Genomic DNA, 24,437 nt, shown 5'->3' with positions numbered 1-24,437 from the left:
TATTTTTTAAAATTTCAATCTCTTTCATAAAATGCTCATGTTGTTCTTTGGTTACGTTTCTGAGTTCATTAAACTGCATTTCTGTGTTTTCTTGCATCTCGTTGAATTTTTTCAGAACTGCAATCTTGAATTCTCTGTCATTTAAGTCACATATTTCCATATCTGTAAATTCCTTTTCTGGAGACTTTTCACTTTCTTTCTGAACTGTCTTGTTGCCTTGGTTGTTCATGGCATTTACTGATTTATTATTTCTCTTGCTAGACATCTGCAGGAGTGGCTTTTGCAACCGATTGATAGGAAGAGGTCTTTCTTTTGTTTTCCAGTACTTGTTGGTAGAATGTTTTATTTTCTCTCCGACTGCAGCCTTTTTTTTCTCTCTGACAGAGTAGTGCTATGTTTTCTCTGCACTATTCTAGCTTCTCACACAATGTGGGGATTCCCTGGGAGACGGGCTTCTCAACTCTGTTAATAGTTCGCCTGCGTCACAGGGCGCAGTGTCCATGTGGGTATGCAGAAAGCTTTTGAAGTTTTAAAGCTCTTCCTGCACCAGATTCAGAGCCCGTATGTTTCACCAGTTCTGTTTACTCCTTCAGAGATCTGCCCAGATCTGTGGGGCCAGGGGCAGGGTGAGTTCTTAGTGGTGGCCCAGAGCAATGGCAGTGACCACCACCACAGCCGGTCCTGCTTCCACAGCTTCCTCCCATTTGCCGGAACTAGTTGGGCTGCGAATCTGTATCTGCAGTCTACAGTTCTCAGAACAGCAAATATTCTGTTCTTTTGATCTGACACTGCTACTGTTCCACTTCTAGCACTGGGCCAGTGGGGGCGGGGCAAGCTTTGGGAGGCAAGAGATGGGGCGGCTAGTCTCAGTGCCTGAGGCTTCCATTCTCTGATCGGCAGTGAGGGCTTAAATCACCGTCTTCAGCCTTTCTTCCCTCAGTCTTTTTTCCAAGGTTTCTGTCGTGAGCGTTGGGTTCAGCCGTGTTTATGCTGCCCCCTCAGCCCTGTGGGCCGTAAGCGGAGCCCTAGCAGTCCGAGTTCTTCCGTCTTCCGCAACTGCGGTAGTTCCGGGATGCAGCGAGCTCGGAGCACTGAGCTAGGTCTGTGTCCTGCGCTTGCGTGGCTCCGTCTCTGCACTTCTCCCTTCTCTCCTCCCTTGCTTGCACAATTCGCCCACCTTTAGGTGAATTCAGTATGGGCTTCTTCATATTGTCTGTCTGCTGTGCAGGGATTCCTTTGTGGAGTTATTGTTGTTCTATTAGTTGTAAATTCTAGGGGAGCTTTACAGAGGCTCATCTCACGCCGCCATTTTGATCACACAATTGCTGTCTTGGAATTTAAGGTCTAATAATTTGTCAGTCAATCCCTAATCTTCCCTGACTTTATGTTCCTCATTGCCACCTTGTTGGCCATGCCCCATTCCTTCAGCCCCTCCATCCTTTAATTAGAATGCAATATTAATAAAGGAACCATACTCTAGAGTAGGGCCAACATATCTTCACAATTACCCCAGTAAATTCAGTATCAGTAGTAAAAGCTACTTTTTCAAAGTCATAGAAAATGACTCTACAATTTCTCTTCAGAATGAACCACTCATCTGTACCCTAGGTAATACATGTTTCAGTACACAAATTTATCAAACCCTTTAGGTCGACAAATTTTTAAATTCCAGGATTGGAAGATGCAACAGAGATTATATGATTAGCAATTTGGATATCCTTGATCTAGATAAGCTGGTTATTAGCTTTCAACATTTTTTGGTGATAACATGTTTTTTAGGAAATGATGATAGTAATAGAAGTGAAGGGTTTTTTCCCAATGGAAAAAGTCATTTACTGAAATTGAAATAGACAAGCCTGCAATCTTTGTGTTATAAGATTACCATCGTAATATCCCGTGGTATCTTATTTGCAGTGTTCTGTTTATTGAGTTTCAGGAGTTCTTTATATATTACACATATTAATCTTTTGTCCATCATACATATTGCAAATATTTTTCCCATTTTCTCTTTTAACTTCTGTTTTTATTATATTTATATTAAAATTGTTAGCATGTCAAATCAATTTCATTTTATTCATTCTCTTTTCTATCTTATCATGCTTACATATTCCATCCCTACCCTCTTATTACACAAGTGTTTTTTGCATCTTCTTCTAGAACGTTTATGACTCCATTTTTAATTCTATAAATTTTTTAATCCACCTGAAATTTATTGTTACATAGCATATACAATTCCTACATTTTTAATTAGCTGATCCAGCACAATTTCTTGAAGTTTTTCCTTCTCTACTAATTTAAAATGCCACATTAATTATATAATATATTCTTAAGATATATGATCCTAAGTTATGAAGTATTCACTACTAGAATTTTAACTGTTCTTAGGTATCTTTACTTAGTGATGATGTTTATTTTTATAGTGTGGTAAAATGATTTATTTTCCTCTAGAATATGCTACTCCATTCTATCGTTTCCAAACTCTACCCTTGGATTAAAATATTTCATTGGCTTCCCATTGTGCCCAGAGTCCAGCCTCACCATGGACTGCCATGCCTCTTGCTGTTTCAGCTGCAGGGTCCGTCCCTGAGTCTGAGGAACATGGTATACTCTCCTCTGCCTTCATATATCCTTTTTCCCCATCAGATAGTCTAACAACCGCCAGGCTTGGGTAAATAAAAAAGGCTAGATTTAATTTTTTCCATTAAATTCTGTGAATATTAAAAGTGTATTGTGGTTACACTTTTTATTAAAGAGGATGGTGGGTTGGACAGGTTTTGGCACCTGAGCTGCGTTATCATTAAGAGGCTTGTTGGAAATTGTGGGATTTGAACTAAAAGGGCAGTGCATAGGATTGCTCACTCTAGGAGACACTATTCTTTGCACACCAGCTGCTTGGGCAGAGCTCACTATTGCAATTCAGTCCTATTCAATTCAGTTGTAAAATTGTATTTTACATCTTCGTATCCTTGATGCCAGGCATAGAAAGATGAACAACCCTTGCTTTCTCCCACAATTTCTCCCCGTCCAGCGGGAATTTACCTAATTGAATGCAACTCTACTAGTAGTATATTCTCTCTGGAAATTCTTTCACAGAAGGAATTTCTGTGCAACTACTTCACAGAAAAAGCAATAGTTGAGTCTGATTTTGCATAAGTAGAATTTTCCCACACTGGAAGGAAAAATAATTCCAAACAGAAAATACAGAATGAGCAAAGAACAAAATCTTGAAAATACTTGACATATTGGGGAATGTTCTGTACAGAGATGATGGCTGATGATGCTGGAAAGGTTGTTTGAGGCCAGGTTGTGAAGGTCCATGAATTCCATGCCAGAAAATTTTTAAGTCGTATTGTAGATAATGGGGAGCCATCTGAGGTTTTTAATCATCACTGTACAATCTTTGATATGTTTTTGGAAGCTAATACCAAAAGTAACATGGAAGACAAATTCACAGGAGTGGAAGAGTGAGAGTACCAGCCAGCCAAATATTGATCCTTTTATTCTTCACTATCTCCTTGTCATTGTCCAGGAACAGTCTTTAGCTGCCAAATGGGCCCATAAAAACAGATGAAAAATTCAGGGCCCTTGACTTAAATCAGTGGATAGTAGAATTTCTTTTTCTATTTTCTTAAAAATAATGTATGAGTATCTTTGGAAATAGGGGGATAAATAAAATGATACTTGTTGAGTGCAGCAAAGTGGAGACTAACTATGTGTCAATCCTGTGCCAGAAATCATGGGGGATAGGTATTTATTCATTCAACAAACATTTATTGAGGACCTACTATGTTCTAAATGATCTGCTTGTTCCGGGGATGCAATGCCAAACTAAGACACATAATCTTGTGCATCTTGCAGCTTACATTGTAGTAAAGGATTTAAATATAAACTAAATTATCCATACAAATGAATGCCTAATTATACATTTTTATAAATGCTACAAACATTATTATGCAGGAATCTAATAGCAAATAGGAGTAAAACTATTCTTACTATTCGATACAAGTCTTAGATATATGATTTGCAAATATTTACTCCCAGTCTGTAGCTTCGCTTTTTGTTCACTTAACAGTGCCTTTCGTAGATCAGAGTTTTAAATTTTAATGACATCCAACTTACCAATTCTTTTCTTTCATGGATGGCATTTTTGGCGTTGAATCTGAAAACTTATCTCCAAGCTCAAGGTTACCTAGATGTTTTTTTTGCCTGTGTTATCTTCTAGGAGTTTTAGAGTTTTGAATTTTATGTTTTAAGACTATGATCCATTTTGACTTCATTTTTATGAAGGTGTAAAGTTAATGTCTAGATACATTTCTTTTTGCATGTGGATGTCCAGTTGTTCCAGCACCATATGTTGACGAGATGTCTTTATCCTGAGGAAGTTTACAATCTGGGAAAGGGAATAAGATCTATACACAAATGATTGACTGAAATGACTTAACTGAGATGTTTTTGTACTGAAAGATGTATGGAATTATACTAATGGATTTAATTTGAAGTGGACAGTGTAAAGTGAATAAAGTTTCATCACACAAATGGGTCAAGGAGGAAATAACAAAAACAAAGGACAGACTTTACATATGTTTTAAAAGATCACTCTGCCTGCAGTGTTTAGAAGAGTATAAAAAGGCAAAGTTGACAGGAGGGAAACCACTTGAGAGACTATTGGGAATCAGTATGGTGGAGGAGATGGTGGTGAGAAATGTTTGGTTCTAGATATAATTTAATGATAGAGCTGAATGGATTTGTATATAGATAACATAAGGGGTATGAGAAAAAGAGAAGGATAACTCTCGGGGTTTTTTGCCTGAAGAATAAGAAGAATGGAGTCACCATTTACTGGGGTGAGAATTGAGGGGTTGGGGTGTTCAGGAGCAAGGTTTGGAATGCGTTAAGTCTGCCTATTAGACTTCCAAGTGAAGTGACGAGTAAGCAGTTGAATCCTGAAGCCTTGAGATCAGTAGAGTTGTCAGTACATGACTGGTATCAAAAGCTATGAAATCAGGAAGTGCATGTAGATAGAGAAGGAAATAGCTCCAACAACTGAAGCTTGGGAGACTCTAAAATGTAACAGAAAGACGTGGAAGAACCAGAAAAAGATACTCAGATGGAGATGCCGGCCAGTTAAGGAACAGAATCAAGAGAGACGTACAGGAAGCGAAGATGGATGTATTCAAGAAGGAGTCTATTATATGCTGCCGATAGGTTAAGTAAAATGAGGGTTAGAATGACCACTGGATTTAGCAATGTGAAGGTCATTAATGTGCTTAACAGAAGCTGTTTCCCTGGATGTAGCAATGACAGCCTAATTGAAATGCATTTTCTTAATGGATGGAGAGAAATTGAAGAGATTAAGTATAAATAATTATTTTGAGAATTTTCTCTATAAATAGTAGATGGAGGAAATTCAGGGAAAGGTGTTTTTGTTCATTTGGGTTTTTTTGAGATGGGTGCTATAACAGCTGAGAAGAGAAAATGAGTGATGTAGGAGTGAGAGAGGAAGGTGGGATGTCCTTGAATTAGTGAGAGGGGACAGAATCTAGTGCACAAAAGGAGGGCTGGCTGTAGATAGAGGTGGTGACTTAATTCTCTAAGCAATGAGAAAGCATTAAAGTTTACTGAGCGAATGATGTGATTCTTATTATTCCTCACTATTTACTTTTTTCCCTTTTACTAATAGACAAATTCAAGTGCTTAAAAGTACGTCCAAAAATATACATGGAAAATAAAATTTTGGTCAAAATAAAGTGGATGATAATTTTCGTTCAAGAAAAGTTGAAACAAACCTCTGTGTTTATCTCAGCAATTTCTCTGGCCTTCGCGTCCAATCAAGATCCTGATGCTGTTAGTGAAAGTTGCTGAAATGTTTTAATTTGAAAATAAACTTCTAGGGTCTGAAATCAATTTTCTGCATACACTTAACCTTTTGAAAATCCACAGGTGGTTTATTTTGTATTCCTCTTAAATTTTGTTGAACAATAATTTTTTTCAATTATGTTCATTGACCACCAATGGCCTAACCCACCTCTGACAAAACTGGAAATCGAATGAATTCAAATCTCTCTGACTCACTACTTTGTAGCAAATTAAATCACGCATAGGAATTTAGAGGAAGCTTTAAAAAATTACATATAAGATAGTCCTTGATAGAAATAATGAACTCTTTTGATCATCCGTGAAGTAAGTTTGACATTGTACATTTTTCCAATGGAGAAAACAAACAGATCAAAATACATTAGGTTACTATCTGGTAAATAGTTACCGTTGAATTTTAGTAAATCAGCTTTGTAGAAGTTTTTCCGTCTTATATGAATCTAAAACTTACTTTCATTATGATCAATAATAAGTTCTCAAATCAGAACGGTTTTTCTCTTTGTATTGCTTCACAGACATGAGCGTATTCATACAAAGAAAAGTAACTTCAGCAGATCTCTAATTTCCGGTCTGAAGGATGTAGATGATTTGGCAACCCTAGAAGTTTTGGATGAGGTAAGAAACTCAGTTTAATTGAACTTAAACATTCTAGATTTGTTTAATGTATAGAAGTGATGTGAGCAGGAGGTTATTTGAACAACATCTGTACATCTCATGCTTTCTTTGTCTCTTAGCTTCCTGATTCTCTCTCCTATCTTCAGTTTTAATACTTATATTAATAACTCAAATCTTCAGATCACTCCAGCCTGGTGTCAATATTTTTCTTTTTTTTTTTGATACTCAAATTACAAAGGTTTGTATTCCCACTAGCATGAATTGCTTATTTGTCACAGACCCTTATTCCCCTGAATTCTTTCTAGAAGTTTCAAAGGGATGATTTGCTGAGGTCAAAAACTAGCCTTCTACAACCTCCATGTGACATCCTTCCTGTTACTCCTCTTCTGTTCCTCTCTCAGTGACAGTAGCTAGAGGCCTCCAAGATCCCTCGAGAGCCTGTCTGTTACCACAGCCAGTGGTCCCCTTCGTGGAATCACAAAGCCCTGCTCTCAGGGAGTTAACCTTCCAGGGCACTGAATTCTGCTTGAAACTCCTTATTCCCATGACCTCAGAAATAGTTCTGACATCACTTGTGAAGGCACAAATCCAAGCCAGTAAATTATAGTTTCAGCCTCCTTTCCCCTCATCCCCCTTTAGTCCAGATAATCAAATCATTAGAGAAATGAATAGTTCTTTTCAGTGAAAGGTTGGGATATCTATCCTGCTTGATCAACAGATTTTTATTTTTTTTAATACTTCTGATACATGCCTGAGCATTTTGCTCAGAAATGTAACACATTATGAGACATTTTCTGAACAGAAGTAGTCATTTGGTAAATTTAGGGTTGTATAAAAACTCAAGGACTTCCTCAAAATAACCTCTCTTGTGAACATCAAACATCTTGTAATCAAATAGTGCTTGCAAGTCAGAGATAACCAAAACCTTTCTGAATCCTTATATATCAAGTTTTCCAATGATGTGAATTTCTAGGCTTGTGGATTATAAAGAAGGCTTTGCTGATCTATATTGCTGACATATTGTGTTAAACACTGAGTTTGTTTGTTTCTATTGTCTGTGCTTTCTGTTTTGTCTCTTTTTTGACTTAAGATCTTTTGTTCCTCTCTTGTGTCGTGTACTATAAATGATGATTTCTGATGCTATTAAAATTGATTCCACGTACTCATGATTTAGCAACTATGACAGTTACTTTTCTGAACTTTCATTCTGCCTCATAAAACCAAATGTCTGAGCAAAGGGCTAGGACATTCCACAGAGCCACTGAATAACCTCGATTTGCAATAGAATCATGTTCACTGTATCTTCCCTTTCCTTTTCTAGTTTTCTTTCTTTTCATTTCATCTTCTGCATTTATTTATTTCCTTGAAAGCATTACATATATATGTTTATATGTATTTTATTATTATACTATATAATAGATGTAATATTAGGTTGGTGCAAAAGTAATTGCGGTACAAAAGGTTAAAAGTATTGCAAAAACCGCAATTACTTTTGCACCAGCCTAATACTGTATATACAGAGGGTGTGAAAAAAATGTATACACATTTTAAGAAAGGAAAAACTGTATTAAAATTATGCTGATGGTAACCACTTTGAGCACCTCTTGTAATTGCAGAAGTCAAACGTGACTTGTATCCATCTTTTGTTATCAGTATATATTGAGTATTATAATTTTAATAATTTTTTCCTTTTAAAAGTGTATACATTTTTTGTCGCCCTCTGTATATGTATAAAATATTACTGTAATATCAAATATGTCCTTTGGAAAACACAGGTAACAATGACATCTCTCTGTGGCTCTCAAAACTAAAGAAAATGTATGCTCAGTGAAAAGGTAGTTGCTGACCCAACGTTATACTTCTACAAGCAATACATCTATTTCTTTCTGAGCCTTGGTCCAGATTCCAGATGTTTTATTTATTATTGCTTACTTTTTAAATTGTAATTGACCATAAATGATTTTTAAGAAAAAGAAATTATCTTTGTTTTATTATAGAATACAGTCTCAGAGCAGCTGGAGAAATGTTATTCCAGAGATCAGGTTTATATGTATGTGGGAGATATACTCATTGCTCTTAACCCTTTCCAGAGTCTGGGTCTTTATTCCACAGAGGTATGTGGCGTGTCTTGCATTTCTTACTTTGTACTAATAATTACACTATTCAGATATTTAAATTAATTTAAATGGTGCCAAAGAAAGTTTTATTCAGAGCCTTGAATAAACAGTTTAATTATTGTTAAAACATAGAGATAGAAAAAAAAGAGAAAAAGAATCAATCTGATTGTAGTAGGTGGTCTTCATTTTTCCAATAGTATGTGGCACAGTGTTAATTGCTTCCAGTTATTCGTAATTGGTCTATACTAGGCATCATATCAATAAACAGATGCCTAAAAAGATGTATACACAATGTCTATCTCTGAACCAAGTAAGGGAGAGTCAAAAGTAAAATTACATCGTTTCTATTGGTAATATATACTTAATGGCTATAAGTTTTGTCATTATGAATTTAAATATTCCTATTGACATAGTGATTTGTTTTTAATATCAGACAATGTGTGTTTTATTAATGTAAGTATATAATAATAGATTATTCAACCCCTAATGGTTTAAATATAGAATAGGTTTCTGTAATTAAACTATGATGTTTTTCATTTTTGTTAATATATACAGAGGGTGGCAAAAAAATTATACACATTTTAAGAAAGAAAAAAACTGTATAAAAATGGTAATATTCAATATATACCAATAACAAAAGATGAATACAGGTCACATTTGACTTCTGCAATTATGAGAGGTGCTAAAGTGGTTACCATCAGCATAATTTTAATACAGTTTTTTCCTGTCTTAAAATGTGGATACATTTTTCTGGCACCCTTTGTGTGTGTGTGTGTGTGTGTGTGTGTGTAAATATAGACTTTATTATCAAAAAATAATGCTTTCATTAACCTTATAAAGCTATAAGACAATATGATGAATAATATATCTAAAATAATTTTACTAGCAATAAAGTTGATCTTATAATATAATTGGCTTATATCTTTTGGTTCTTGTCAAGATAAATTTTTTAACCTGTCAAAGTCAGATTTTTTAAAATTTTTATTAAATTTATTAGGATGACCTTGGTTAGTAAAATTATAAGGTTTTAAGTGGACGTTTCTCTAACACATTATCTATATATTGCGTTTTGTGTTCACCACCCAAAAATAAGTTCTCCTTCCATCACCATATATTTGACCCCCTTTACCCTCTGGTAACCACTAAATGATTGCCTTTGTCTATGATTTGTGTGTTTGTTTGTTTGTCTTGTTCATTTTTTGCTTTCAGTTTTATATGCCACATAAGCATAAAGTCATATGGTTCTCAACTTTTTCTGTCTGACTTATTTCGCTTAGCATGATAATCTCAAGATCCATCTATATTGTCGAAAATGGCAGTATTTCATCTTATGGCTGAGTAATACTCCATTGTGTGTGTGTGTGTGTATATATATATATATATATATATATATATATATATATATATATATACCACATATATATGTATATATATGTGGTATATATATATACCACATTTTATTTATCCAGTCATGGACATTGTGGTTGTTTCCATGTATTAGCCACTGTGAATAATGCTGCAATGAACATCGGGGTATATACTGTATTTTGCCGTGTATAATGTGCATATTTTTGCCCAAATCTGTGAGGGAAAAATAAGGTTGCACATTATACACAGGTAGTACTAATTCCATATCTATATAAATGTTTTTAATTCTTTTATTTATGCTTATGAGTTAAAAATGTAACTCTAGAAATCAATAACAATATCCGTATGCAAAATAATACATGGAATACGATAATCGGTTTTGTTGAACTTACAACAAACCTGCAACAACAAAGATTTCTTGACCTTCTATGATGTGTAAATGTCGTAAATTTGTTACCAGTACCTAAAATTTCTTGTACCTTACATCTGTTCTTGTGTTTTATACTTATTTGTTACATAAAACTCTTGTACCATAATGTTTAAAAAATAAATGCTAAAATTCCTTTAAAATATAAAAAACAAGTACCTAAATGTAAGCAAATAAAATTTTGAATTAAAAAATTAAAACAAAATATTTTTTCCCTGAAAGTTTGGGCCAAAAATGTGGGTGCACATTATACACAGCAAAATATGGTATATTTTTATGGATAAATTTTTTCAGATTTTTTGAGTAGATACGCAGAAGAGTGATTGCTGGGTTGTATGATAATTCTATTCCTAATTTTTTGAGCAAATCCATACTCTTTTCCATAGTGGTTGGATCCGTTTATATTTCCATAAGCAGTGTATGAGGGTTCCACAACCTCTCTAACACTAGTTATTACTTGTCTTGTTGATAATAGCCATTCTAACAGGTGCGAGGTAGTATCTCATTGTAGTTTTGATTTGCATTTCCCTAATAGCTAGTGAAGTTGAATATTTTTTCATATATCAGTTGGCCGTTTGTTTGTCTTCTTGGGAATTGTGTCTGTTCAGGTCTTCTGCCCATTTTTTAACTGCATTGTGTTTGTTTGTTTTTTGTTGTTGAGTTGTATGAGTTCTTGTATTTTTTGGATATTAATCTCTTATTGGAGATGTTGTTTACAAATATCTTCTCCCATTCAGTTGGTTGCCTGTTTGTTTTGTTGATGATTTTTTTGCTGTGCAGAAGCTTTTTAGCTTGATATTCTCTCATTTATTTTTGCTCTTACTTCCCTTGCCTTTGAGGTCAAATTCATAAAATACTCTCTAAGACCAAGGTCCATAAGTTTAGTACCTGTGCTTTCTTCTATGCAATTTATTGTTTCAGGTCTTATGTTTAGGTCTTTTGTCCATTTTGACTCTATAATTTTGATATATGGTGACAGATAGCAGTCTAGTTTCATTCTTTTTTACACGGCTTTCCAATTTTCCCAGCAGCCATTTATTGAAGAAAGAGGCTTTCTTTTCTCTGTTGTATGTTTTTGACTCTTTTGTTGAAAATTACCTGTCCATATATATGTGGGTTCTGGTTTAATTCTACTGCATGGGTCTGTTTTTCTGCCAATACCATGCTGTTTTGAGTATTGTTGCTTTGTAGCATGAATTAAAGTCAGGGAGTGTGATACCTCCAGCCTTGTTCTTTTTTCTTAGGATTGATATTCAGGACTTTTGTTATTCCATACAAATCTGGTGATTTTGTTGTATTACTTTTAAAAAAAAAGCCATTGGAATTTTGGTAGGGATTGCATTAAATCTGTGTATTGCTTTGGGTAATATGGCCATTTTAACTATGTTGATTTTTTCTTAATTTATTGGGGTGACAATTGTTAGTAAAATTACATAGATTTCAGGTGTACAATTCTGTATTACATCATCTATAAATCCCATTGTGTGTTCACCACCCAGAGTCAGTTCTCTTTCCATCACCATATATTTGATCCTCCTCACCCTCATCTCCCACCCACTTTACCCTCTGGTAACCACTAAACTATTGTCTGTGTTAATGAGTTTTTGTTTCTCATTTGTTTGTCTTGTTCTTTTGTTGTTTTTGGTTTATATACCACATGTCAGTGAAATCATATGGTTCTCTGCTTTTTTTCATGAACATGAATGTCTTTCTATGTCATTGTGTCTTCTTCAGTTTCTTTTAATAATGTCTCATAGTTTTTAGTGTATAAGTCCTTCACATCCTTTGTTAAGTTTATTCCTAGGTATTTTATTCTTTTTGCTGCAATTGCTAAAGGAATTGTCTATTTTTCATTTTCAGAAATTTCATTGTTAGTATATAGGAATGCAATGGATTTTTGTGCATTGATTTTGTATCTTGCAATTTCACTGTATTTTTTTTATTGTTTCTAATAGTTTTTTGGTAGAGTTTTTAGGGCTTTCCATATAAAGAATCATGTCATCTGTAAAAAGTGACAGTTTATCTTCCTCATTTCCAGTTTGGATGCTTTTTATTTCTTTCTTTTGCCTGATTGCTCTGGCAAGGACTTCCAATATGATGTTGAATAACAGTGGTGAGAGGGGGCATTGCTATCCTGTTCCTGAACTTAGAGGAAAAGCTTTCAGGTTTGTTTGTTTTCACCCCTACTTACGATATTTGCTGAGGGTTTGTCAAAAATGACCATTATTATATTGATGCACTTTCCTTTTATATCCATTTATTTGGTATTTTAATCATAAATGGATGTCATATCTTGTCCAATGCTTTTTCTGCATCTATTGATATGATCATAATATTTTTGTCCTTTATTTTGTTTTTGTGGTGTATCACATTGATTGATTTGTGTATGTTGAACCATCCTAATGCCCCTGGAATGAACCCCACTTATTGTGTTGTGTAATCTTTTTAATGTATTGCTGTATTCGATTTGTTAGTATTTTGTTTAGGATTTTGCATCTGTATTCATCAGAGATATTGGTCTGTAGTTTTCTCTTTTTGTGTTATCTTTATCAGGTTTTGGTATTGGAGTAATGTTAACCTCATAAAATGAGTTGGGAAGTATTACCTCTTCTTTAAATTTTTAGAAGAGTTTGAGGAGGACAGGTATTAAATCATTTGTGAATGTTTGATAGAATTCACTAGTGAAGTAATCTGGACTTTTGCTTTAGGGGAGGTTTTGGATGATTGTTTCAATTTCCTTACTGTTGACCAGTCTATTTAGATTTTCCAGTTCTTTGTGATTCAGTTTAGGAAGGTTATATGTTTCTAAGAACTTGTCCATTTCTTCTAGGGTATTGAATTTGGTGGCATATAGTCCTTCATAGCATTCTTGGAAGATCCTTTGTATTTCTGTGGTGTCCATTATAACTTCTCCTGTTTCTTTTCTGACTTTTTTTATTTGTGTCTTTTTTCTTTGTTCCTTAGTGAGTCTAGCCAAGGGTTTGTCAATATTATTAATCTTTTTCAAGAACCATCTCTTTGTTGCGTTAATCTTTCCTGTGGTCTTTTTGTTCTCTGTTTCGTTTAATTCTGCTCTAAATTTCATTATTTCCTTCCTTTGCTGACTTTGGGTTTCATTTGTTCTTCTTTTAGTACTTTTTTTAAAGATGTGCTGTTAGGTTGTTTATTTGGGATTTTTCTTGTTTCTTGAAATAGGCATGTAATGTTATAAATTTTCCTCTTGATACTGCTTTTGCAGTATCCCAATCATTTTGATGCAATGTATTTTTATTTGCATTTGTTTCTATGTATCTTTTGATCTCTCCTTTTATTTCTTCTTTGACCCACTTGTTCTTCAGGAGCACGTTGTTTAATCTTTACATTTTTTCCTGCTTTCTTTTCTGAGTCTATATTTGTCCTTGCAGCTGAGATATCTCTTGAAGGCAGCATATGGTTGGGTTTGGGGACGGGAGTTCTTGTTGTTTGTTTGTTTTAACTTTTAAACCCTTCCAAGATCCCCTCAAGGGAAGCCCATTTCACAGGGGAGGCAAAGTGATTTTATTCATTGGTTCACATACTCAGCACGCACCTGATTACCAAGCCAGGTGCTGAGGTGGAAGCTTCTGTCCTAAAGAATGTGTGTGTGTGTGTGTGTGTGTGTGTGTGTGTGTGTGTACGTACACATGTGCACATGCATGTGCATGTTGGGCGAGGAAAATTGACAATAAACAAGCAAACAAATGACTATTAAAATTTTAGGCAGCAACAAAATGCTACAAAGACAACAAAACAAAGTGATGTGAGGGAGAGGGATTTAAATATTAACTGCAGTGAAAGGGAAGCTAGAATTGGCTCTGGTGTTAAGCTCTGCCTGCTGCATTCCTGGGGCACTTTTTAAAGACTTGGGGTCATTTCTAGGTTCCCCCAACTGTCACAAGGGCCTGAGCTGGTGAGGTCCAAATAGGGGAGGCAGTGTGTGGGTCCTTGGGCCCATATGTCTCCACATCGCCGACTTCTCACAGTGAACCCAGAAAGCCAAGTTTGGGAGGCAAGTGGGTGGGAAGAGAGCCTGCCTTGGTTTCTCTGCACGTCTCTAAATTCTCACCATTCCAGGCCCTGTCCTGAGGCTTCTAACTAACCCTTGGAGCCTGCTGAGTGTTTCTAGCACTTGTGACCTTCCCCACACCAGCATAGGGAGGACACTTTGGATTCTCTCCACTTCCCCAGAGGGAGATGGTGAAGCCCAGAGACGCCAAGTGATTCATCCAAAAACTACACAGCCAATCAACTCCAGAGCAGAGTGCAGGCCTACCTGGCGCCAGCCAGGCTGATTTCCATTTCTAAGGGCAGTTCAGATGCCACGTGCTACCAAAGGTATGCAAGTCCAGGGCCTTCCCAAGCACCTCCCTGGAATAAGGGGGGGGGGGGCTTGCTTGGTGGAGGCAGGCAGTGGCTGGTGGGAACACTTTGGTATCTGCTTAAACCTGGAGCAAGGCCTCCAGCAGCAGCTTTGCTGAAGAGAAATGAGCTTCCCAGGAAGCTGAATGCAAAGACAGGCACTTCCCCAATCTGGTGGGCAGTAAGCCCAAAGCTGACCGCAGAAGCCCAGCCCGGGAGGTTGGGGGCCTCCTGGGGAGGCATGGGACTGGTCCCTAGTGGAGAAGCTGGCCCAGATGGGTGGAAGCTGCCAGCCCCCAGAGAGTCCCCAGAGGAGGGAGGCGGAGCCGCAGCTGGGTCAGTGCCGGCCCCCAGGGCAGCGCAGGAAGATGTCGGAACAGTTTACGCTACAGCCAGCGGACTGGCTGAGTGTTGCGATGTCTGGTGTGTTTGCAGCATCCTGTCCGTATGTGCTCCTGGGGTAACTTCAGGCCTGTGTGGAGGAGTGTGTGTGGCTTGCAGGCAATGCAGCCTGGAGGCTGCTGGCACCGTGCATCTCATTTACACCTCTGGGTTCAGTAAACCGCGTTTGTTTACTGCTCAGCCTATCCATCATTTTGCAATCCACCAAATGCGTTTGGGTTTTTTTTTTTTTATTCAATCTGCTACTCTGTGCCTATTTATTGGTGAGTTCAGTCCATTTACATTTAGGGTGATTATTGATATATGAGGATTTCCTATAGCCATTTATTTTTTGTTTTCTTGTAGCTCAGTGTCTCCATTGTTTCTTTGCCTTTGTGTTTCTGTCTGTTATTTTAGTTTGGTGGTATTCTATGATTTTTCCCTCTGTTTCACTTTTTTTATGATATGTGTCTCAGTTTTGGATTTTTTTTGAATGGTTACCATTAAGTTTATGTAAAAGAAAGTTTCATATATACAGTAGTCCTTTTTCTTCAGCATGCATTTTTTCTCCATTCCCCTTTGCAAATTCAGACCTTTACCTCCTCCTCTTTTATGTTTTTGTTGTCACAAATTATCCCTATTTATGGTGTGAGTTCATTTCTGAATTGCAGTAGCAAGTTGTCTTCTCTTTTTTTATGTTTTTGTCTCTTTTACCCTTTATGTTATGGTTAAGTGTGTAGTGCCCTATTCTGTGTAGGGATTGCCATTTCCTGCTTCTGTCTGTTTGTTAGTAATCTTATTCATAGTTTTGTATCCTTTTGTCTTTTTGTTTCAGGTAGAATAACCTCCTTCAGTATTTCCTGTTAATGCAGGCCTTGTGGTAGGAAATTGCCTCAACTTCTGTATATGTATGGAAAGGTCTTTATTCTTCCCTTCATATTTAAAGGATAACTTTACTGGGTATATTATTCTTGGCTGGTAATTTCTATTTTCAATAGTTTGAATATTCAGTTCTACTCCTTCCTGGCTTATAGAGTTTCTGCTGAAAAGTATGATTATAATCTAATGGGCTTTCCTTTGTAGATTACCATCTTCTTTTCCCTGGCTGCCTTGAGAATTGTTTCTTTGTCATTAACTTTTGACTGTTTCAATATAATGTACCTTGAAGAAGTCCTTTTAGATTGAGGTAGTCAGGTGTTTGCTTCTTGGGTTTGAATATCCAGTTCTTTCCATAGGTTTGGGAAGTTCTCGTTAACTATTTGTTTGAGTAGGCTCTATGTTCCCTTCTCGCTCTCTTCTCCTTCTGGTATACCCATTATTCTTATATTGTTCTTTCTGATGGAGTCAGATAATTCTTGAAGAGTCCTTTCTTTTCTTTTAACTTTCAAGTCTCTTCTTCCATTTGCGTCATTTCCAGATTTCTGTCTTCAATATCACTAATTCTTCTATCTGGTCAGCTATATTACCTAAGCTCGCTATTTTATTCTTCATTTTCTTTTATTGAGTTCTTCAGCTTCAGAATTTCTATTTGGTTCTTTTTTAAAATTTCAACCTCTTTGGTAAAGTATCCGTTTTGTTTGTTAATTTTACCTCTGAGTTCATTCAACTGCCTATCAGAGTTTTCTTACATCTCACTGAGTTTTTTCAGAACTGCAATCTTGAATTCTCTGTCATTTAAGTCACATATTTCCATGTCTTTAAGTTTATTTTCTGGAGAGTTTTCATTTTCTTTCTGAGCTGCCTTGTTACTTTTGTTATTCACTGTAATTGATGGATTATTTCTCTTTCTGGACATCTACCGGAATGAATTCTACAGCAGGTTGAAATAAAGAGGTATTTCTTTTGTTTTCCAGTGGGTAGCACTGGAGCATTTTATTTATTTTGCCCTGTTTGGGCTTCTCGCAGTAGATGATATCCTGGGGAGGTGGGCTTCTCTTCTGTGATCAGGTCACCTCAGTTTCTGAGCACCACCTCTGTGGGAGGATGTGATAAGCGATAGCTTTCTGAACCCCTGAAATCCCAGTGCAGCCAGATATGCTGCCTGACAGCCCTGGGTGCCCCGCTGTGATCAGCTATCAAAGCTGTGTCTTCTGGAGCCCACTGCTAACACAGGGAGGGTGTTGGGGAGCCTAATTTTGGGGGGTAGAGTTGGCCAGGTTCTGTGGCTTTATTTTCTGCCCTGCAATGAGGACTGCTCGATCACAGCTGTCACAATTCTGTATTTGGTCTTTACCCCGAGGTCTCTGCCATAATCATCTGGGTTCAGCCGTATTATACGAGGTATGCTAAAAAAAATATGGTGCATATTTAAATTTTTTAAAAATTAATTATAGTAAAAGACACATTGCCATTAATCCCCCTTAAAATACTCCCCCTCACTTTGAACACACTTATTCCATCATTACTGCCACTTTCTAAAGCAGTTCTAGAAGTCCTTTCTTGAGTGTCTTTAGTTGTGCTATTGTGGCTGCTTCGATGTCCTGAATCATTTTGACTTTGGGGAAGAGCCAGAAGTTGCATGGTGCCAGATCCCATGAATAAGGCAGACAAGGACACACCGTAATTCTTTTACTTGACAGAAATTGCCGTACCAGAAATGATGTGTGACACAGAGCATTGTCATGATGGAGGATGAAGTAAAGACATTCACTAAAGAGGACTTCCAGAAGTGCCTCAGAAGGTGGCATGAACAATAGGATAAGTGTGTTCAAAGCGAGGGAGAATATTTTGAGGGGGATTAATGGCAATGTGTTTTTTTACTGTAATACATTTTTTTTTTAATTTAAACATTCACCTTTTTTTTGATCACCCCTCATATGCTGATCCCTCGGGCAGGATTGCTCAGAGCCACGGAGAGCACACCTGCGGTCTCAATCATCCCCTCTCCTGGGACTGCAGTGAGCTCTGGGCTGCATCCATGGCCCCGTCTCTGCTCTTCTCCCTTCCCTCCTCCCCTGTTCACCCCGATTCATCCACCTTCAGATGTTTCAATGCGTGGATCTCTCAGATGTGTTTGTGTGTTGCATAGGGAATCCTTTGTTGAATTATAGTCATTCAATTTGTTATAACTTCAAAGGGAGAGATCAAGGGGGACCCCTCACGCCACCATGTTTCTGACGTCACTCTGTTTTTTTTATTTTTAACTGGACTGATTATCTTCAAGTTATTTGAGTACTCTAGAAAATTATTTAATACTGCATGAAAGTTATTTTTTGCATGTGAAAAAGACATAATTCTGTCATCCTCTACCACCTTAAAATTTACAAGAACAATGGCATGTTTATGAACCTTGATTTAAGTGTCAGAAGATTTGGGCTTTAGTGCAAATTCTGCTATCAATTAACTATATAATCTTGGAAAAATAAAGTGAGAGATTATATATTAAATGATGTGAAAGGAAAAAAGTAGTTATCGTATGTCAGACATTATTTTATCCAAGGAACAGTAAACAAAATAATACCTGATTGTCTTGTTTATAAAGTATCATTTCATTTAAAGAAATAATAGTATTTTCAAACCTTAAGTTCAGTTTTGGATGTGGTATGCACTTCCAAAAGAGTCTTCTTTTAAATACTGCTTCCTGAGTGATATCATATCATTGTCATATCATATTTCTGAGCTGCTTTATGTCACACTTTTATTTTACATAATTGTGTATATATGTGAGGTGGTATGAAACTTTATTTTGATTTATGTTTTGCTTTAAAAATTGGAGCTCTACCTCTAAATAATATTGGGTTTAAACAAAAATAAAAGTGCTACAGAATGTGTATTTTTTAAACCCTTAGCATTCCAAACTATATATTGGAGCAAAGAGAACTGCCAATCCACCTCACATTTTTGCGATGGCTGACTTCAGCTACCAGTCTATGATAACGTATAATTCAGATCAGGTAAGGAGTCTCACACTCTTAGAAACTCCTCTCTTAGTTTCTTGTATGTCAGCTGAATTTTGTGAGGATAAAGTCTTCTTACAATTTTCTTTTCTCACCATGCAGTGCATTGTTATTTCTGGAGAAAGTGGTGCTGGAAAGACTGAAAGTGCTCATCTTTTAGTTCAGCAGCTGACGGTTCTTGGAAAGGTACAGTGTATTTTTTCTCTGACCTACCAGGTATTTGTTATATTTCAGAACTTAATATAACTACTTAGATTAATATTTACTAATTTTCACATTTTGTAACGCACAAAAATGATAAAACATTTGTTTAAAATATGACAAGCAATATAAAAACATATACTCTGTTTCGAGGATATTTTAACTTTTTCGCTCTTAGTCAGCAAAGTTTTATAAATCTGATTTTCTCTCTTTTATAGCCCCAACTCATTCAGTGAATATGTTTTTTACTTTCCTTTTGTTACTAGCAGGTTAAAGAGGAGTTAATATTACAAAAATCAATTTTATTTATATATTATACATATATACCAGCAATGATCAATTGGAAATTGAAATTTAAAAGTATCACTTAAATAGCAACAAAAACCATGATCTGTTTAAATCTGAATCTTATAAAATGTATGTAAGAGTTGTATGCTGAAAACTAAGAAGAGTTGTTAAAAGAAAATTTAAAAGACCTAAATAAATGAAGAGGTAGACCATGTTCATGGATTAAAAGGCTTAATGTTATTAACATATTAATTGTCCACAAATTAATTTGTGGAAAAAAAAAACAACATTACCTGATTTTGAGATTTAACTACATAGCTGCAATAGTTGTTAGATACAACATAAAAAGCATAATCCATAAAGGAAAAAAATTGGATTTCACCAAAATTTAGAACTTCCGTTCTCTGAATGACACTGTTAAGAAAATGAAACCACAAGCTACAGATTCAAACAAACTTTTTGAATGTTAAATATCTGATAAAAGATTGCATCTTTAATATATAAACTTGAAAACTCAATAAGAAATCAAATAATTTAAAAATGAACAGAAGAAACTGATACAAGCAATGAATGAATCTTATTATATGAGATTTGGCTAAATCTCAAATGCATTATGCTATGTCAAAGCCAGATTCAGAAGACTACATATTGTATGATTCAATTTGTATGTCACGCTTGCAAATTTAAACTTATAGTAACATAAACAGATCGGTGATTATCACAGGCCTGGGATGGAGGGGCGTGTTGACTATACAGGGTAATGATACAACTTGAGGGGTGATGGAATTGTATGTGTGGATTGTAGTGGGGGTTATATGATTATATATGTTTGTAAAAACTTTCAGAACTTTCAACTATAAAGGATTAATCTTACTGTGTGTAAATTATATCTTAATATTTTTTTTAATTTTTATTAAATTGATTGGGGTGACATTGGTTAGTTAAATTATATCGTTTCCAAGTGTTCAATTCTATAGTACATTATCTATATATTTCATTGTGTGTTCACCACCCAGAGTCAATTGTCCTTCCATCACCATATATTTGACCCTCTTTACCCTCTTCTACCACCCTCCCTCTCCTCTTATGCTCTGATAACCACTAAACTGAGTTTTTGTTTGTTTGTTGCTTTCAGTTAATTTTGGAAAAGGAGAAGATGATAGAGACTAGGTTTGAACTTTCTAGGTAGAATCCTTGAAATGAGATAGGTCAAGAATTATGTGTTCTTACTAGGCTAACACCTTTTTGAAAAAATTCATTGTATGTACCTTATCTCTGAAAAATTTTATTATGATCCACATACTTATAATTAAAGTCATGTTAAAATTTTTGCCATCATTGTGATTATAGGAATCTTGTGTTACAAAGTACTGTGGGTACAAGGCCAGACCTAACCTCTCTGTAAAAGGGTGAAATCTCATAGTGTCAAAACAACTGTTTGAATCTAATTCATTTTCAAAATAATATTCCTATTAAAAATCAATTGACAGTTTTAATATTTTCAATCATGTATATTGGTATGGAATAGAAATATACTTTTCTCAATGGATTTCTATGACCTCTACTAACCAGACCTGTGACCCCAAAGGACTGGAAGAGCCTGAAGCAACTAGGAAGGTAGTGCCACCTTAGGGCTGGCATCTCAATCCCTTCCCCATTCCCTTGCCCATCAACTTCCCTCTAATTACAACTAGGATAAGTATCATTCGAAAAGGTTTTAAGTCCAGTGAAATAAGATGTAATTTTTGAGGGGGAAGGGTGGGGAGGCGCAGTACACTATTGTGGCATAGAAGTGTTCACCTGAATTCGTTTACTCAAGACTTTGCCATTCTTTCCTGATTTGTGGGCTGATAGAGGTACTTATCAGTAATGGATAGCTTGAGTGTGAATATTGTTTTGTAGATGTCAGCAAACTTGTTTATCTAATCTCTTTATCTTGTTCTAGATCTGAAACTGTGATTTAATATTAATTGGGAATGGTGACACATACACACACAACCTGGGAATCCTACTCTTATCGGAGATTATCACGTTTTTTTACTTATCTTTCTGATGAAGATTTACCAGAAACAAACATGGGATGTTTGGTGGATTGAAGTTACGTTTGTAATATTCAGTTTCAAAATGTTGCTTGGGGTACTGATATTTCATACAGTGGATAAAGATATTTTCTCACCTTTTCCATAGGTGCAGGCCAGCCCCAAACAACATTTTAAAAGAGCCAAGTTTGTCCCAGTTCTTATTACTCTTTGCTCTCAACCCTTAATGCCTATTTTAGAAAATACCCGAAGTCCTTATATGCCCTTGAAACCTCACTGTGAATGCCCCCTCCAGCCCATCTGCATTCTACTGTAGCCTACGTTCCAGAAATACCTACTGCTCCTCTCCCTGACTTATAAAATTTCCATACCTTTCACAAAGCTGAGCTCAGCAAGGTATTACTTTGCAGATAATCTATTTGATACAGTTTCTACCAAGATGGGAATGACTCATGCTATCTCCTCAAACTTCTAAGAGGGGAGGATGCTTTTCTAAAAGAGGTTGCCTTTTAATCCAAATAAATTTCTGCTTGATGGAATTTCAAGGGAAGTGATAAAGAAAATAAAAGTAACACCTGTTTGAGAGGAGAATCTGAGACTGGGTAGGAAAAGCTAGAGGGACAGGCAAGTAGGCCCATTGGCCATCACTGGGCCTCCACTTCCCCTTCCACTTCCACTTCCACTTCTAAGCTGTCCCTGATTTTCACAATTATTCCCTTTCCTCTGCTTTTGAAACGACCAATTATCTTTACTCTCTCAGTTTCAGGTTTAGAAGATTTTATGGAAGCAGGGGAAATGGTTCTGACTTCAGGAAACATTGGATGTAGGAGCCAGGCAGTTAGAGGAGGAATAACAAAAGGAGAGGTGTATCTCTGTATGCATAAATTGTGTTTGTAAATCTACACGGAGTGGAACTATATTTGAATAGAAAAAGCATGCCTCTCTAAGAAAATAAGTGGGTGGTTACACATGTGGGAAGGGAGAAATAGGCCAGGTTGTCATGTCTGGCTATACTCCAGGAATATGCTCTCGTAAGTTTATAGCTACGTAAAGCACTTATCAAAGAAGAGACATTTTATTATATACACAATTAATTTTTTCATCTTACAATATATCTTGACAATTTCTCTAGGCTAATAACATAACCCTTCAGGAGAAGATTTTACAAGTGAACAATCTGGTGGAAGCCTTTGGCAATGCCTGCACTATTATAAATGACAATTCCAGCCGATTTGGAAAATACTTAGAAATGAAATTTACCTCTTCTGGAGCGGTAGTAGGAGCACAGATGTATGAATACCTTCTGGAGAAATCCCGAGTTATCCACCAAGCCCTGTAAGTTCACATCAAATATCTTCTGTTTTCTGGGAAACAAGCAAAGTTACATGTCATAAATGACATATGTGTCATCAGTGATGCATGTGGCATAAGTAGCATATGTGTCACAAACGGCATGTGCCCTATGTGATCTGTGTGTTATGAATGACATGTGTCAGTGATGTCATGATTGACACACGTGTCATAATTGGTGTGTTGACAACATGTGTCCTAAATGACATGCATATCCTAAATGACATGCCACCATGTTGCAAAATGTCATAAGCGGCATGTGTCCCCTCAGCAACATACTTGTCATTAGTGATATGTGTGTCATAGTTGACACATGTGGTAATGGTGATATTATGTCCTAAGTGACATATGTGTCCTAAACAAGCAACCTGTGTGTCACAAGTGACATACATGTGTCATAAGCAGTATGTATGTCGTAAACAGCATACATGTCATAAGTGATATGTGTCATAACTGACGTTTCAACAAAAATTTGATAAAATTTTATTTATCATCTACTGTGTGCAAGGTATTTACTCTTAGAAACAAAGATTCCCTCAGTGCTGTGTTACTTTCTCATATCCAGTAGAGGAATTAAAAAATAATATTTGTGATAACGAAATAGCCTACACCTATACTAGCAGGATACAAACAGGATAAATTAGAGTGATTTCAGTGATAGGAGAGAATATATTTATTTGCACAAAACTAATGTGAAATTTAATTAGAAATAACAGTCATTTTGTTGTTTTAAGTGCTGATATATATAAAGGCATCTTTCTGTTAATTCTGTTATTCCTATGGTTATACACAAGGGACCAAATAAAGATTCAAGAAAGGGCTTTATTGTATCGCCCTGTTTATTCCCGGCTGAGTTAAGCTAATATGATGTTTTGGTATTAGGTTGAATGAGTTCATTTTGGCAGTTTGTAGCTGAATAGCCACGTTTCTCTCCTGATGCTTCCAAAACGTCTTTGTTTGTTATTCTTATAAGGAAACTATAGTCACAACATTAGATTTCTACCCTGGTGGTTATATTATTTTTGTAAGAAGTGTGGTGAGCTAGAGTCTTCCATTTGTTTATGTTGTTTTTATGCTACACATAAAACATTATTGTAGCAATATATCATATGTTAAATTTATGGGAACACAAGCTCTTGTTATGTATTAGTATATTACTATTAATATAAGTGCTTTCAAACTTACTATTATTCAATTATGAGTAAATTGTGAGTATAAGTTGCCTGGAGTCCAGCTCCTGAGTTCAGCCCTCAATGCGGAAAATTATCCTTTGGTCCTCAATTCAAAACATGTAAGGAAAGAATATTAGACAAATGTAGTTTTTAATTGTGGCTCTGTGACATGGAAGTCTGCTTTGGGTTAAGATGTTTAAATTTTAAGGACCCTTCTAGGATCTTGGTTCTGCAATTTACTGTTTGCATGATTTGGAATATTTAACTTCTCTTCTCTTCAGTTTTTCATCTTTAAAATAAAAATAGCAATAGCCCTACCTATAGATTAAGGT

General features: G+C 36.0%; 1 protein-coding gene across 1 annotated transcript in view; it reads left to right on the top strand.

Annotated features, from left to right (window-relative positions):
- The window catches only part of MYO3A (myosin IIIA), a 203,225-nt gene that overhangs the window by 67,241 nt on the left and 111,547 nt on the right, over positions 1-24,437 (top strand). The window contains exons 9-13 of the mRNA XM_081054812.1: positions 6,390-6,489; positions 8,487-8,603; positions 18,948-19,052; positions 19,158-19,241; positions 22,716-22,918. Of these exons, the coding sequence (XP_080910938.1) occupies positions 6,390-6,489; positions 8,487-8,603; positions 18,948-19,052; positions 19,158-19,241; positions 22,716-22,918 (609 nt within the window). The remainder of the gene's footprint in view (positions 1-6,389; positions 6,490-8,486; positions 8,604-18,947; positions 19,053-19,157; positions 19,242-22,715; positions 22,919-24,437) is intronic.

The sequence above is a fragment of the Rhinolophus hipposideros genome, assembly GCF_964194185.1.
Source record: "Rhinolophus hipposideros genome assembly, chromosome: 1".
Lineage (NCBI taxonomy): Eukaryota > Metazoa > Chordata > Mammalia > Chiroptera > Rhinolophidae > Rhinolophus > Rhinolophus hipposideros.
This window is presented reverse-complemented; position numbering and strand designations above follow the sequence as displayed.